Source organism: Oncorhynchus nerka, linkage group LG14 (genome assembly GCF_034236695.1).
Source record: "Oncorhynchus nerka isolate Pitt River linkage group LG14, Oner_Uvic_2.0, whole genome shotgun sequence".
In the NCBI taxonomy this organism is placed as follows: domain Eukaryota; kingdom Metazoa; phylum Chordata; class Actinopteri; order Salmoniformes; family Salmonidae; genus Oncorhynchus; species Oncorhynchus nerka.
Window position 1 is genome coordinate 36,457,515 of NC_088409.1, and position 15,911 is coordinate 36,473,425.

Below are 15,911 nucleotides of genomic sequence, written 5' to 3' on the forward strand. Positions count from 1 at the left end.
GATAATGATTTATTTCAGATTATATTTATTTCATCACATTCCCAGTGGGTCAGAAGTTTACATGCACTCAATTAGTATTTGGTAGCATTGCCTTTAAATGGTTTAACTTGTGACAAATGTTTCGGGTAGCCTTCCACAAGCTTCCCACAATGAGTTGGGTGAATTTTGGCCCACTCTTCCTGACAGAGCTGGTGTAACTGAGTCAGGTTTGTAGGCCTCCTTGCTCGCACACGCTTTTTCAGTTCTGCTCACACATTTTCTATAGGATTGAGGTCAGGGCTTTGGGATGGCCACATCAATACCTTGACTTTGTTGTCCTTAAGCCATTTTGAGAATGCTTGGGGTCGTTGTCTATTTGTAAGACCCATTTGCGACCAAGCTTTAACTTCCTGACTCATGTCTTGAGATGTTGCTTCAATATATCCACATAATGTTCCTCCCTCATGATGCCATCTATTTTGTGAAGTGCATCAGTCCCTCCTGCAGCAAAGCACCCCCACAACGTGATGCTGTCACGCCCATTCTTCACGGTTGGGATGGTGTTCTTCGGCTTGCAAGCATCACCCTTTTTCCTCCAAACATAACAATGGTCATTATGGCCAAACAGCTCTATTTTTGTTTCATCAGACCAGAGGACATTTCTCCAAAAAGTACAATCTTTGTCCCCATGCACAGTTACAAACCGTAGTCTGGCTTTTTTATCGTGGTTTTGGAGCAGTGGCTTCTTCCTTGCTGAGCGGCCTTTCAGGTTATGTCGATATAGGACTCATTTTACTGTGGATATAGATTATTTTGTACCTGTTTCCTCCAGCATCTTCACAAGGTTCTTTGCTGTTGTTCTGGGATTGATTTGCACTTTTCGCACCAAAGTACGTTCATCTCTAGGAGACAGAATGTGTCTCCTTCCTGAGCGGTATGATGGCTGCATGGTCCCATGGTGTTTATACTTGCGTACTATTGTTTGTACAGATGAACGCGGTACCTTCAGGCGTTTGGAAATGGCTACCAAGGATGAATCAGACTTGTGGAGGGCTACAATTATTTTTCTGATGTCTTGGCTGATTTCTTTTGATTTTCCCATGATGTCAAGCAAAGAGACACTGAGTTTGAAGGTAGGCATTGAAATACATCCACAGGTACACCTCCAATTGACTCAAATGATGTGAATTAGCCAATCAGAAGCTTCTAAAGCCATGACATCATTTTATGGAATTTTCCAAGCTGTTTAAAGGCACAGTCAACTTAGTGTATGTAAACTTCTGACCCACTGGAATTGTGATTCAGTGAATTATAAGTGAAATAATCTGTCTGTAAACCATTGTTGGAAAAATTACTTCTTTCATGCACAAAGTAGATGTCCTAACTGACTTGCCAAAACTATAGTTTGTTAACAAGAAATTTGTGGAGTGGTTGAAAACGAGTTTTAATAACTCCAACCTAAGTGAATGTAAACTTCCGACTTCAACTGTACATAGTAGACCGGTTTCGCAGATTAAACCTAGTCCTGGACTACAGGGTTTTTAATTGAGAGTGCTTCTTAGTCCAGGATTAGGCATTATCTGTGTCCGGGAAACTGGAAAACTATGTAAATCTGTAGTTAGTAATTCTTAGAGGAAGATATTGAAAACTGTATACAATATTAGTCTCTCACAGGGTCACTGTTGTAGAGCGGGTCACAGAACTTCTCCAGAGTGTAGAGGTACTTCACATTGTCCTTGGCCTCGTTGGCTGAGTCAGTGATCCTGGTGTCCAGCTCTCGCCAGGACTGGAGGGACAGATACAGTCATCAAACATACACTATACCTATTCTGCTACAGTAATACAGAAAACACCAACTGAATTCAGATATGAGAGCCATGTACACTAAGCATAGAGGAGTGCTTTATTTTAATGTTTTAATGTGACCAACTCCCACGAACGAGTCTCACGTAGCAAAAATCGAAATTGAGATTTTAACATTTTATTAGCAGGCTTTTAACATCTACTCCTGTGTTACGGAGGACAGGGTGTAACAGCTTGCTCACCTTGATGAGTTTTGACTTGGCCATCATGAGAACGCCCAGGACAGATTTGACATCGGGGCTCTTCAGCTGGTCCAGGAGGTAGTTGAAGCGGGACATGCGTTTCTTCCAGTGGTCCAGCTCGGCCCGCGGCCCCAGGTCATCTGCCTCCTTCCTCAGCTGGTCACTCTCCGCCAGCACCTGGATACAACACAATCACTGCTGATTGGGGAATGCAATATCTGTCAATTGTATTAGATGTGGTGGATCTTGATATAATTTCCCCTGAGTGGATAAATAAAGTTGGATTGTATTTACTATATTGAACACACACCTCCACCCACAATAAAACAGGTCCATGGAGGAGAAAGGTGTGCTATTGAGGTTCAATCTATTTTACCTGTTCAATCTGTTTGATCCACACTTTCATACAGGCCTCTATCTTCTCTGTTGCCTCTGTGCTGTGAGCCACAGCAATGTAGTCAGACGGGCCTTTCAGTGTCTTCAGGTCAAATTCGTCACACACTTTTAGATTCACCTAAATGAAGCGATTAATGATATCAATTGTATATCCATATATTCGTAATTGCAAAATTACATTTGATTGTTTTGATAAGCATGTGTGTGTATTTGATTATTTGTTATTTAAATACTTATTTTCTGCTTATTTGAGTATTTTCAAATAATGTGGCCTGAATAACCTACATATATTGAAAGTATTTTCATTTTTTCCCTTATAAATAGCATACTTTTTGAAAGTATTTGAAAATACTTATTTCAAATACTATTTTCAAATACCTGGGTTAAATACATGGGAGTGTATTTGAGTCAGTGTATTTGAGTTTTCCAAATACATTCCAATATTCAACTACTTGTCTTTTCAAATAAAACACATCTGAATAAGTACTTTGAAATGCATGTGAAAGTAATTTAGATATTTGAAGTAGTATTTGAAGCCAGGTCGTTTGAGCTTGCACGTCACCTACCTTCTCCTGCAGGCTCTCCTGCGCCCCGGCCAACACAGACACAAAGCTGTCCAGTGAGCTGATGAAGTTCTGTTTAACTGACTGGGCCTGTGGGCTGGCCAGCTCTCCCCAGCCATGGTCCATCTTCTTCAGGCTGGGTATGAAGATCTCAGACAGCAGCTGCTCCACACTTTTAAGCAGGCCTACCTCTGTGGTGTCCAGCATGTTGAAATTCACCTCCTACCAGGGCCAGAGAACTTTAGATAGACATGACCACACAATAGGCCAGGGGATGCCACCATTTTAGAAGCAAAGATTGGGCTGACGTGTCATACTGTTACTAATATTGTATGCCTGAATGCAAGGGTAAATAGTGTTATGAATGATAAGAGCATTGTTATACGAACATTGTTTAAGCCCTTAGACATATAAATATTGATAAAACGTATAATGCCAACTATGTGTTGGATCAGGGTTCTCCAACCCAGTTCCTGGAAAGCTACCCTCCAGTAGGTTTTCAATCCAACCCCAGTTGTAACTAACCTAATTCAGGCCATCAACCAGCTAACTATTAGAACCAGGTGTGCTAGATTAGGGTTGGAGTGAAAACCTAAAGGACGGTAGCTCGCCAGGAACAGGGAAGGAGAGCCTTGTGTTGGTAAGATAGTAAGGTGGAGACTCACCCTGTGGACATTCTCAGAGGTGATAGCCTTGGAGGGGTTGGCTCTTGTGAAGAACACACAGACACCAGTCAGAGCCACATCTTTGCCCTCGGTGACAAACACCTTGGCCTTCTTACTCCGGTTGGGGGCCAAGACAGCTGCTGCTGCTGCTGCTAGGGAGACAAACAAAGCAGTTACCCACTATATCATCTTTACGACCGGAAGAAGGGTAAGATACATGAATCTAACTGTTCGCAAGATTCAACCTCTTTGAGCTGTAACTCTACTATTAACTGTGTTATTACTCTGCTATTATTATATTCCCCTATTATTTCCCTTCATGGCCAATCATCTACCTGCTTCAGCTGGCTCCACATCCTGATAGTAGAACATGATATGAGGAAGTCCCTCAGCCACAAAGAACTGCTCCATGCGTTCAATCTATAGGAGACAGGTTCATCACAATCACCGTTCCACAATGAATTGACTTTTACTTGATTCAATCGCTTTTGCACAAGTTATTACAATACAGGTAATCTTGAAATGTAGAAACTAATGTTGCATCCGCAAGCAGTGGCCAGCTACTCAACAGTCTGTCACAAGGGACCACAGTACAGGGGATTGACGGAGGTGGAGCGGTGATGAAGTGTTATGCCCTACCTGAGTTCCCTCCAGAATGGCATCCTCCACGTCAGCCTTCTCCAGGCCCAGGCAGGAAGCCACGATGCTGAGGACGTAGTCATGTCTGCCATCCAGCTGAGCTCTCTTAGCCTCACGCTCCTCTTTCAGCTTTTGCTGCAAACAAAGAGACAGAGAGAGGCATCATCAAGTCAACCCCAGTACAGATTCAAACTGGACGGATTGCTTCGACAAGAGGCCGGAACCAAATTCTGATTAATATTTCAGCCCGGAAACAATTCAAGTAATTCAAATCATAATGACTGGATACAACAGAGTCATTCACACATACTTTGAATGCAACAATCTCGCTGTTAGATATGAGATAGGATTGAGGCTCCCTTTTGCTCCTTCTAGACTTTGAGTCAGCCATTGTTCAAAAGGTTCACAGAATGACAATCCCTTTCACATGTCAGCCAAGACAGCAGAATTCAGGACACTTGCAGACTCCATTGAAGAAATATCAGAAAAAATACAATATCTTCAATATATACTGCAGCTTTGTTATTAACAGTAAAATCCATGAAAAAACTGAAAAAACAGCAAAACCCCACACAAAGAAGTGAAAATGAAAGTGATAGCCTATTCCTTCATGGAAATCTCTTGAACTGTGATCTCTGATAAAAACATTTTCTGTAGAAAAATGTTATACTATATACTGTAGACTTTTTAGCTATGCCTCTTTCTCTGTCTTCTATACCACTCCTACCCACTAGCTATCCACAGGTTATATACAGTGAAACGTCCAGACAGTAGCACAAACAGCACAGATATAACCTTAACATCCCACTCTGGCTAGCCTATAACACTACCCCGGACAGCTCAGTGGCTGGGGGCCTCATGTTAAAGAAGACAGAGAATAGAGATAGTAAAATCTACTACAATGAGTTGCTTAGTGGTGCTGCTAGGTAACGGCAGGAAAAAGGCAAACCAATAAATTAAGCCGACTTTGTGTTGTATTTTGTGTGCCGGTTGCAGACGCTTTCAAACTCTGGTTTTATTTTCCCCATTGACAGTCTGGAATTGAGCCTGTGTTGTCTGGAGAAGTGTTTCGCTCTAGGTTAAGCTACCTTTTACTTGTAAGGGTCTAATTTGAGATATAGGCCCTTTGGGTTCAGCACATTGCAACTTAACAACAAAGCATTTTATAGCTACTGGCTAGACCATTTACTGGCAGACCAAGAATACTAAGCACACTTAAGCTTTTCCTGCATTTCTTTATATCTACACTGGCATGTTACTATTTGGCAAACACTATACATTTTCCCCTAAGAATGCATTTGATGCCATGGATAAAGTGTGGTCACATTCAGACTGTTGAGTTATTCATGCCAAGCCGTCTCACTGGTCTATCTCTATTGCACTTTAAAGACGTTAAGGCCAAGTCTGAGTCACATTTACTATGGCTTATTTTATAACCCCAATGGATTAGTCCAATTAAAAGATAGCTCCACATGAGTTTCATCCAGGTATATGGCAGGAGTAGGAGAAGGCTGTGGAAGAAGATAGCAGAAGAAGATGGATAAAGATTTACAGCATGCACCCAGCAGTCAACAAGCCTGGACACGAAAGACCAAACACAGCTATTGACCTATTTGGACAAACACTAGCTCCAGACTGCATCCTAAATGCAACCCTACTCCCTATATGGTGCACTGCTTGGTCTCTGGTCAAAAGTAGTGCACGATGTAGGGAAAAGGGTGCCAATAGACGAAGCATGTGCAACGCAGGCCAGCCAGTACAATACTGATTCACCACACTGCCTGAACAGAACCACTGGAGGAAATACATGCTTATATAAGCTAGCCAAGACAAGGGTTGCTGGGCGACACACACATCACACCTGCTCCCTGAGCTGGCAGTGATTCCAGTTCAAGACTTTCATGATGAGCAAGCAGCCACCTCAGGCTTCAGCCTACAGAGAAGAGCTACAGCACACCGAGCATAAAGCACCAAGCGTACACAATGGCAGCCTCAACTGCCTGCAAGCTTTCAGCTCAGATAAGAACTGAATGGCTTGAATGAAAATATCCTGACCAAACAAATCAAGAAATACTTCAGAAAGAAAAGGACTAACAGCTTCCCACTTATTGTGGCAAGCTTGTGGAAGGCTACTCGAAACGTTTGACCCAAGTTAAACAATTTAAAGGCAATGCTACCATATACTAATTGAGTGTATGTAAACTTCTGACCCACTGGGAATGTGGTGAAAGAAATAAAAGCTGAAATAAACCATTCTCTCTACTATTATTCTGACATTTCACATTCTTAAGATAAAGTGGTGATCCTACCTGACATAAGACAGGGACTTTTTACTCTCATTAAATGTTAGGAATTGTGAAAAACTGAGATTAACAGTTGAAGTCGGAAGTTTACATACACCTTAGCCAAGTACATTGGCTAAGGTGTATGTAAACTTCCGACTTCAACTGTAGCTCCAGATAGAGATTGGTGAGTGCTGTCGAGAAGATAAGGCTTGGGGGTAGAAGCTGTTAAGGAGCCTACACATCTGCCTATTTTTCATTCTATCAATGTTTTGTTTATGTTCTTACAGTAGCTTATTTTGTTGAGTAAATTAATCGAAAAGCAATAACCTAAATACAAATGTATAAGGTTTTACATTGAATTATGATACTTGTGACATGTTTTCAATTAACTAATTAAATCTAAAGATAGGCAAACAAGAAATAGAGCCTTTTGCAGCCAATATGAATCTAACAAAAGCAATAAGACAGTGATATTCACACAGTTTTGATACATTTGAAAAAGTTTTTTAAAAGTATTTTCTTCCGTTCAGGATTTACTCAAGTAAAAGTACAGTACACATTCCTAAAAGAAAACTACCCAAGTACTGTAACGTGTTACTTGTAGTGTGCTACTACCCACCTCTGTATTTTCATGAATCCCCAGTACTGTAAAATCCATACCTCTGATTGATAATTTATAGATGGGCAACATAGCCTACAGGCTGAACCTCTATCTACACAATGGTCTGGTAAACAGTCCAGAAGACTGTTGTTGTATTTAAGATAAATACAATTGAAAGCATTCATGATGAAATACATGATTTGGTTCCAGATTGAGACCAGGGTGTAGCCTAAGTAACGTCATGTAACAGAACTGTGTAGCTTACCTTGTTTTGATAGTCAGGTTTAAAGTGAAGCATCGCCACTCTCAACAAAGCAAGCTATTCAAGTAATCCACCCTCTTAATTGACATGAATTCTCCAGTGCATGCACTGCAGAACAAGCACTGCCAGTGACCAGTATCTTATTATCCAGCCCAAAGGTTAATGTCTGAAATTATAATATTGTTTTCTCTTCAGACAGAAGCTTGCTAACTAGATAATGTAGTATTGCCTGACCACCTTCCGGCTAGGTAATGATCAAAAGCAGTGCTATCGCCTTACCAACGTCAACAATGGGGCTGGGGGCTGAATGGGTCATTGTTATACAGTAGAGGCTACTCTTACAGACAGTGACAGACATGTCTCACCTGGACAGGTATAAAGAGCCCTGTGGTCCAATTACATGAGAAAGGGATTGATCAACAGAGAATGGATGGTGTTAAAGAGCAATACACAATACTTGGCCTCGACCTATGTTGTGGAACTCGGGTTAGGCCTAGTTCAATCCAACCAAGGAACACAGTGACTTCTTAATAAAAGCCATTCACCAGTATACATGTTGTACGCATGTTGTACTGAAACTAGAAAGGAATAACACTCATGTAAAGTGGTGAAGAGTGGAGTGAGATGAAAGTGCCAGGAGCTGATGATTAATATGACAGAGCCAATCCTTCAAAAATTAGGGGACCAACAAGTGTGGAGAAATGTTGAGTGACAAAACAATCCACCCAAACTTCAAATTCAAAAGGGCAACCAGCATTTGGCTACTGCCTGTCCAAAGAGAACAACATACACCAAGAAACAAACACACCAGCCTATTGAATTGAATTTATTTTGGGTAACAGACATATACAACAAAATGTACAGTGTGGACCCAGAGGATATCACTTGAAACTATTCATTATAAAGCTTGTTTCCAAGCAGTTAGATAATTCTTATTTCACTAAGGCATGGTTGATTTCTAAAGTGAGACATCTCATTTGGAGTCCCCACTGAATTATGTATGATCTGGTGAGAGCTCAGAGAGGGATCTAAGAGAAGGCCCCCATAACATCAGCATAACATGCACAACATGTCCCCATAACATTACTATAACATCCACAAAATGTCCCCATAACATCACCATAATATCCACAAAATGTCCCCATAACATTTTTTAAAATATATATTTCTACATTTAAACTTGATTTAACTAGGCAAGTCAGTTAAGAACAAATTCTTATTTACAATGACGGCCTACCCCGGACGACGCTCGGCCAATTGTGCCCTGCCCTATGTTGTGGTATATTGGCCATATATCACAAACCCCTAAAGTGCCTTATTGCTATTATAAACTGGTTACCAACGCAATTAGAGCAGTAAAAATACATGTTTTGTCATACCCGTGGTATACTATCACATACCACAGCTGTCAGCCAATCAGCATTCAGGGCTCGAACCACCCAGTTTATAATGCAAATTATAAAGTTTGAGTCCTGAATGCTGATTGGCTGAAAGACATACCATAGGTATGACACTATTTTTATTTGTACTGTTCTAATTACGTTGGTATCCAATTTACAATAGCAATAAGGCCAGAGGAGCTGTGGTATATAGCCAATATACCACGGCTAAGGGATGTTCTTATGTACGACTCAAAGCAGAATGCCTGGATACAGCCATTAGCCATGCTTAAATTATTGTGAGCTCTTGAGTCTACATATGCATGCTCTTCATTACCAGAAAATGCCATCATTTTATTGGCAGGGATAAGGAAACAGGACTACAACACGATGCAAGCTATTGGCTACCTTGCCACCACCACCAGACAAATACAAAGCTATACAGTCCAACTAATATACATTACAATCACATCTACACAAGCGAAATAGCTGATAATACCATCACCAAACCTGCATTTCCTTTATTGACTCCACGGGGACTGCGGGTTGGGACCTGTTCTCTAGTTGGACTTCGCAGAACGCGAGCTGAGAGACATGTTGTTTCCACACCATCACGAATATGTCTTTGAAGTGTGAATACAGTATCAGAATTCTGGAAACAGTTGCAAGTTTTCCATGTCACGTGGAATTCCTATATTTTGGTCCTTGGTGTCCCGCGCTGGCTCGAGGGGCTCACGCTGCAGTTCTTAGATAACACTTTCCCACCAATTAAATGGTGTTACCTGTTTCCTTGGTTACGTAGGACCAAGGAAATGATTTTTGCTGAATTTGCTATTCAGCATCCTTGGAATTTCCATATCCTAAACCCTAACCTGAACCCATACCCTAACATTAACCATAATTATGACCTAATGCTAACCCCAACCTTAACCCGTTTGAATGTCTACTTCAATGGGGTATGGACGTCCCAAGGATTCCGGATAGCGCAGACATTTTTTTTCCTGATGGGGGCAGCTACAAATACTTCCCTGCAGGCTGCACCATGCACAGCTAGCATTGAGGAATCGGCCCAAATCGACTGTGCTAGCTGGGTGTTGACCATATAAATAGTTTGGGTAGAAACACTACAAATCCACATGATTTGTCTCGGTCCACTCATGGGGCCGCAAATAAACTTCTCATTAGATCATTGAGAAAAATCCGATATTGATGACTTTTTAATACATTTGGAAAGATACGTTTGTAGGACGCCTTTTTTGGCCAACACATGTACTTGTGTGAAGGCTGCTAGTCTACAGTTTGTCGTCTTTCTGTATTTGTATATTCGCTTTCATTTCTAACACTAGAGGGAATGGGTCACACAGGTGGGATGCACAAGTATGGAGAGCATACAGGCATATACAAGCATTTGTCTTTCAAACATGCGTCTATGTAATTAATGATTATTCCCAGCCGCACGCCAACATTGTGTGGAATATGAGTAGGAGGCCATGAATTGAGACGTTGATGCAGCCGTTGAGTGTATCACAGGACACACTTATAGATATTTTCAAGATGCCTCGATGACACTTTGTAATGTAGGCCATGAGAGGAGCGGAAACAATGCATTTCAAAATGGACACTATAATAATCTTCTTTACTTGATTTTTACTAGCGGCTTTCTAAACTGCAGTATAGTATGCAGTATGAAGAGGACACAATGCATGTATAAAGGTACCTTATACTTTTTTAAACCAGTGGGAGGCAGTGTTTGATCGCAGAATGAACCATCTAGATATTTTATAGCAGACGTCTATCAATCATTATTGTAGGTAGTTCTATACAATCTTTAATGGAAAATAATAACACCAGGCCAGTCATCATCAGGCAGGCTAAACAGTAGAAATGTCTTGAATTATTATTCCCAGTGTAGGAAGTGTTTTTGTGATAAATAACATTATATTCCTAGCCTATCTCATAGCTATGTTTTCCTGTTGGCTACCATAGCCTATGAAAGGTCTATGTCTATATTATATCATGCCTGGTGGCCAAGTGTAGCCTGGTCCCAGATCTGTTTGTGCTTTTGCCAATTCCATTGTCATTGTCAAACAAGACATGTTTGACAATGACAAATCCGTAAGGAGTTGGCAAGAGAGCAGAAACAGACTGGCACCCAGGCTACACCAAGTAGCCTTTATGATGTGGCTCCCCTACCCAACCGATTTGGCTCCCCTTTCATCCCATTTGTGGCGCACAATGCCTCAAAATTTCAGGGATATTCCAGCAGGGCCAGAGACCCCATACAAGACCTCCCCTTTATCAACGGACTTCCCCCTCTGCCTCTGTGCTCAGGCTCTGGAGCGCCGCCGATCGGTAATAAGAATTTTCATTCTCGCCAAGATGGAGGTCTCTTGCCTATTGAAGAGAGAAAAGATTGCGTGCGTGTTACAGTAGAATATAATTTCAATGGTGTTCCATTTCAATTTTCACGGAAAATCTAGAGGAAGTCAATTATTTGGAGATTATTTTCCCATATCGGTATTCCAGCCATGAGCTCTGGAGAGGGAATAGATGAGGCTGCTAAAGATGCGGCCGACATAGCGGCGTTTTTCAAGTCCGGTAAGTGAAAGAGGGGCGAGAACCTCCGGTAGCCCACCGTATTGATAATGCCATCTACGTTGTTCCCGTGTAGATGCTAAACTGATCAACAAATTCAGCCATTGGTGGGTGGATGCGTTAGAGAGATACGATTATTATCCTCCTAAACAGGCTCCCTGTCATCCTCTCTGCTTTTATTCCAATACGATAACAGAGTGAACCTCAGATTATAGTAAATTACGCACACTTCAATGTAAAAAAAACATGTGTTTTGGGTGGTTTATAATCTAGAAATGAAATGTATCCCTATCTCGAGATGTGTGTAGAAAACATATTTCAATTTTTCTGTACCCTGCGTCGTGGCCAATGCACCTTCGGCAGTGAGCTGCTTGTTAGTCAGAACCACATCCTATTGATTGTGATAGCCTATCATGTAAACAAACTGTAGTCTATGATGCCGCCCAGGTGTAGAGGATGCACAATCTATCTGGAACATAACTGAGTTTTAGGCCAGGCCTACGTAGCCCACGGAAACATCTTCCTGGTTACTCTCATACAATGTGTTATGGACTAACCAATAATAGACTATCACGTTTTTCTATTGCTGTTTAGTTTATTTAGACACCCATTAGTCCATCAGGGCAATACACGAATCCCTAGAAAATGTATCCTTACAAAATATTCAGATTATTGTGTTATTAGGGTTATTTACTTGAACATATCTAATACCATTTTTTTTCTCTCTAGTCAATTTATTGACCTAAGAATGTATATATTTTTTTACCCTAGTAGGCCAAACCTATTCATCCCAGAAGTGGTCCACACCACACACTGCCATCATTTCCCCCAAAATTAATTGGGGTAAGAATGTAATTCTAAAGGAATGAACATTTCAGAAAGTAAAAAAAAAGTGCATATAGGTGCCTTGGGAACGTCCTTGGACCATGATGAGACCACCTCAGATGATCCACAGTCAGAGCAGCTGTTCGTTTGCGCTCAGCTGTTTCTGTAGCATCTGGTCTGGTGCATCTTGGTCAAGAAGTCTGTTTCCCACCATCCCCATGGATGACACACAGACAGAAGTTTGAGTGGGGCAGACAGGGTCAAGCTGAAGTGAAGAAGGGACTGAGTCTATTGGAAAGACGAGTGATATAGCCTAATGATTTATATAATACATTCTATTCTATTCTTTAGTGAATGCATGTTGCATAGTATTGACTTGAGCTTTTAGGGCACTGGAGTCTGGAGGTAAGGAAGTTAAGAAAGAGCTGTCTAAAGACAATGTTAGGAATTGGGTTTGGCGAAGGAATGTCCCAACATTAATGGAGTCAAGGGACCTCGAACTATAGGCTGATGTATATATTTCTACCTTGTTAGATATGACCATCTGCCTATGTTCCTTTCTCCCATAGTTGCCACAAATATTTCCTCTCAGTGTCTCTTTAAGACAGCTTGGAATGTTATAATGGATTGTATTATATTGTTGCAGTCTACTGTTGGTATGTGGCCAGTGTTTTCTGCTGTAGCTGTTATAGACCATGTCCTGGGAGTTAACAATAGCAACATGAACCTGAATGATGTGCATGAACAACATTTGCCTGTAAATGGTCTCTGTCTAGATGCTTTGAGGTTTGTGTATCCCATTTGTACTATTATTGTTAACTGTAAGGACTAAGCTTAGCTTGCTGTATCGGGTAATTAGGTTGTATTTTGTGCAGTGTTGAAGCTAGTAAGTGTTTTGCATGGTGATGCATTTAGACTTTCAAATTTCACACATATTGTGTAGGTGCTAAAACTGTGAAAGCTAGTTATGACGGTGTAAGAGAGAGGCCAGTGAAACACAGAGCAAACAACATGACCCATAACTGCGTCCAAGCATACGATAGATAGGAGCAAGGAATATGTTGGCTGAGTCCCAAAAGCTATTCCATCTAGTCCACTACTTTTGACCAGAGCCCTATGCCTTTGAGGTACTATTTAGGGAATAGGGAATATGTTCACTATAATAGGGTGCCATTTGGGATGCAGCCATGGATATGTTGTTTGGCCTGTCAGTATCCTACAACACTATTCATCCTGAAGCCACAGGGAAACAGACAGAAAAGGCCACCCCACTTTCTGTAACCTCTCCAGCAGGCTTCCTAATTGCTGCTGCCTTGTAGAGCGTTGAACTCTTGGCACAAAGTTGCTCTTTCTTGTTGCACTGAAACAGATTTCTTTGGTTTGGGGTGCTCTGGGTGCACCCACTATGATGCCCTTTTTAGTCTTGAGTAGGACTTTGGATGTGTCCCAAATGGCACCCTATTCCTTATATAGTGCACTAGTTTTGACCAGGGTATGAATAGCGTGCCTTTTTTAACTCGAATGGCTGTACTAAACGGCCTGGCTGAAGTTGTTATATGTCATTTAAGAAGAGACTGGGCTAATTTTAGTATTCGCCCTTTGAAGAGTATCTAACGCGATGATATACTAGACAGTCTGTATTGGAAGACGATACGCATCACAGAAGTCATAGCTCAATGATTTAGGGAAGTCAACTATCAAAACAGTATTCTTTTCAGTTTATGGAGACATATTTCTGTTTGGAGTTGTTGTGGTAGTCATGGAGATGTTGTGGTAGTCATAGTCGTCTATTATTCCTTGTCCTTATTTTGTGATGAGTTAGACTGATGGACGTTATTATGTCATTCCCACAAACATTGTATGTATAGATCCCACATTTTATACTGAGTCATCCTCTTGTGAGCTAATCAGTGAGATTGTCATAACTTTTAGTCCACTTGACGATGAGGCTCATTACAGCAGCTCAGTAGCATGCATGCCTATGATGTCAGCCCACACAATGCTTTAGGTCTATCTCCCAAGGAATTCAAAACTATTGCACTGTATGCTTATATTCACTCTACACTGAGTGTACAAAATATTAGGAACACCTGCTCATAGACTGACATAGACTGACCAGATGAATCCAGGTGGAGGCTATAATCCCTTATTGATGTCACTTGTTATATCCACTTCAATCAGTGTAGTTAAGGGAGGAGACAGGTTGAAGACGGATTTTTAAGCCTTGAGACAATTGAGACATTGATTGGGTATGTGTGCCATTAAGACGGTGAATGGGAAAGACAACGGATTGAAGTGCCTTTGAACGATGTATGGTAGTAGGTGCCAGGCGCACCGCTTTGAGGGTCAAGTACTGCAAAGCTGCTGGGTTTTTCACGCTCAACAGTTTCCCGTGTGTATCAAGAATGGTCCACCTCCCAAAGGACGTCCAGCCAATTTCACACAACTGTGGGAATAGTTGTAGTCAACATGGACCAGCATCCATGTGGGAATGCTTTCAACACCTTGTAGAGTCCATGCGCCGACGAATTTAGTCTGTTCTGAGGGCAAAAGGGAGGGGTGCAACTCAATTTTAGGAAGGTGTTCCTAATGTTTTATACAGTGTATATTAGTGTATATTAACACTATGTATAAACTATTTACCAAGTTATTACATTGGCACCGAGTGTAGTATACAGAGCTTTGGGAAGGCATAAGGTTGTCTTGGCCTGTTTGATGTGAGTTGACTCTAACAGGGATCATCCTGTCCCTCACTGTACTGTAAGCTGTTGTAATGCAGAGCTGCTCGCTGGCTATTCATAGTGTACAGTGGCATTGCCCATTAGCTTTCAAATGACCCAAATCAGGAGGTCATTTTCAGTGGCTGTTTAAGGATTGCAGACTGAATGAATTGTGTAATTGAATTATGCTTATTTTCTTGCTTTTTAGGAACAAGACGAAAAATGTATGAGGTGTGACTAACTTTTATGACACAGCATCATGCCATGCTTACAAATGAGTACGCTGTAGCTCAATCAGGCACCACTGAGTTCTGATTTACAAGGTAATAATATACTAGTCATCCATCATAACACCAGTGGTATAATGAGACCTATGGTTCCAACAAAGATATAGTGTTTACTATGTCAAAGTACCTTCTATTTTTGTCCTGTATCAAATACTGTAGTCAGGCGCCATTTTCCACCACATAGCTGCCTTGCTTTGACCATTTACCATATTACACAGTGGGGTTGTTCTTGTGAGAGGACGGCCGTCACATTGGCAACGGTATAAATCAGGATATTTTCTGTGTACATGATTGTTCCACTATCCAGCTCAGAGCAGGCTGAGGTTTACCAATTACTTTCATTTGATTGGATCTTTAGAAAAGCCCTGTCGTGTCTTTGGCTATGCCGGATTAAGTGATATGACATGCTATTCTATAAAATAATTTCTCCGTAATTAATATCGCCTGATTGAGCTAATCAAGTAAATGTAATTAACTAGAGAGTCGGGCACCACAAAATAATATTTATAGAGCTGTTATCTTCCAAATAAACTCTTAAAGACCTAGTAATATTTTACATCAATAGCAGTCAATATCAATCGTCATCTTATTTCAGTCTCATCTGAAAGTTGTAAATTATTTTATCTGCACGAACCCTGGCTACCAAGTTGAATCAGCAATACAAAATTGG

General features: G+C 41.1%; 2 protein-coding genes across 4 annotated transcripts in view; one reads left to right on the top strand and one right to left on the bottom strand.

Annotated features, from left to right (window-relative positions):
* LOC115142194 (dynein axonemal heavy chain 5-like) overlaps positions 1–7,471 on the bottom strand; it is a 78,378-nt gene extending 70,907 nt beyond the window's left edge. Inside the window, exons 1-8 of the mRNA XM_065027192.1 lie at positions 7,439–7,471; positions 4,288–4,422; positions 3,984–4,068; positions 3,649–3,800; positions 2,987–3,205; positions 2,401–2,538; positions 2,025–2,201; positions 1,652–1,765 (exon numbers count right to left, since the gene is read on the bottom strand). Of these exons, the coding sequence (XP_064883264.1) occupies positions 1,652–1,765; positions 2,025–2,201; positions 2,401–2,538; positions 2,987–3,205; positions 3,649–3,800; positions 3,984–4,068; positions 4,288–4,422; positions 7,439–7,471 (1,053 nt within the window). The remainder of the gene's footprint in view (positions 1–1,651; positions 1,766–2,024; positions 2,202–2,400; positions 2,539–2,986; positions 3,206–3,648; positions 3,801–3,983; positions 4,069–4,287; positions 4,423–7,438) is intronic.
* Positions 7,472–11,194: 3,723 nt separating this feature from the next.
* The window catches only part of LOC115142196 (triple functional domain protein-like), a 168,928-nt gene continuing 164,211 nt past the window's right edge, over positions 11,195–15,911 (top strand). For all 3 annotated transcript variants that reach the window (XM_065028032.1, XM_065028033.1, XM_065028035.1), the window contains exon 1: positions 11,195–11,412. In XM_065028032.1, the coding sequence (XP_064884104.1) occupies positions 11,343–11,412 (70 nt within the window). In that variant the 5' untranslated portion in view covers positions 11,195–11,342. The remainder of the gene's footprint in view (positions 11,413–15,911) is intronic.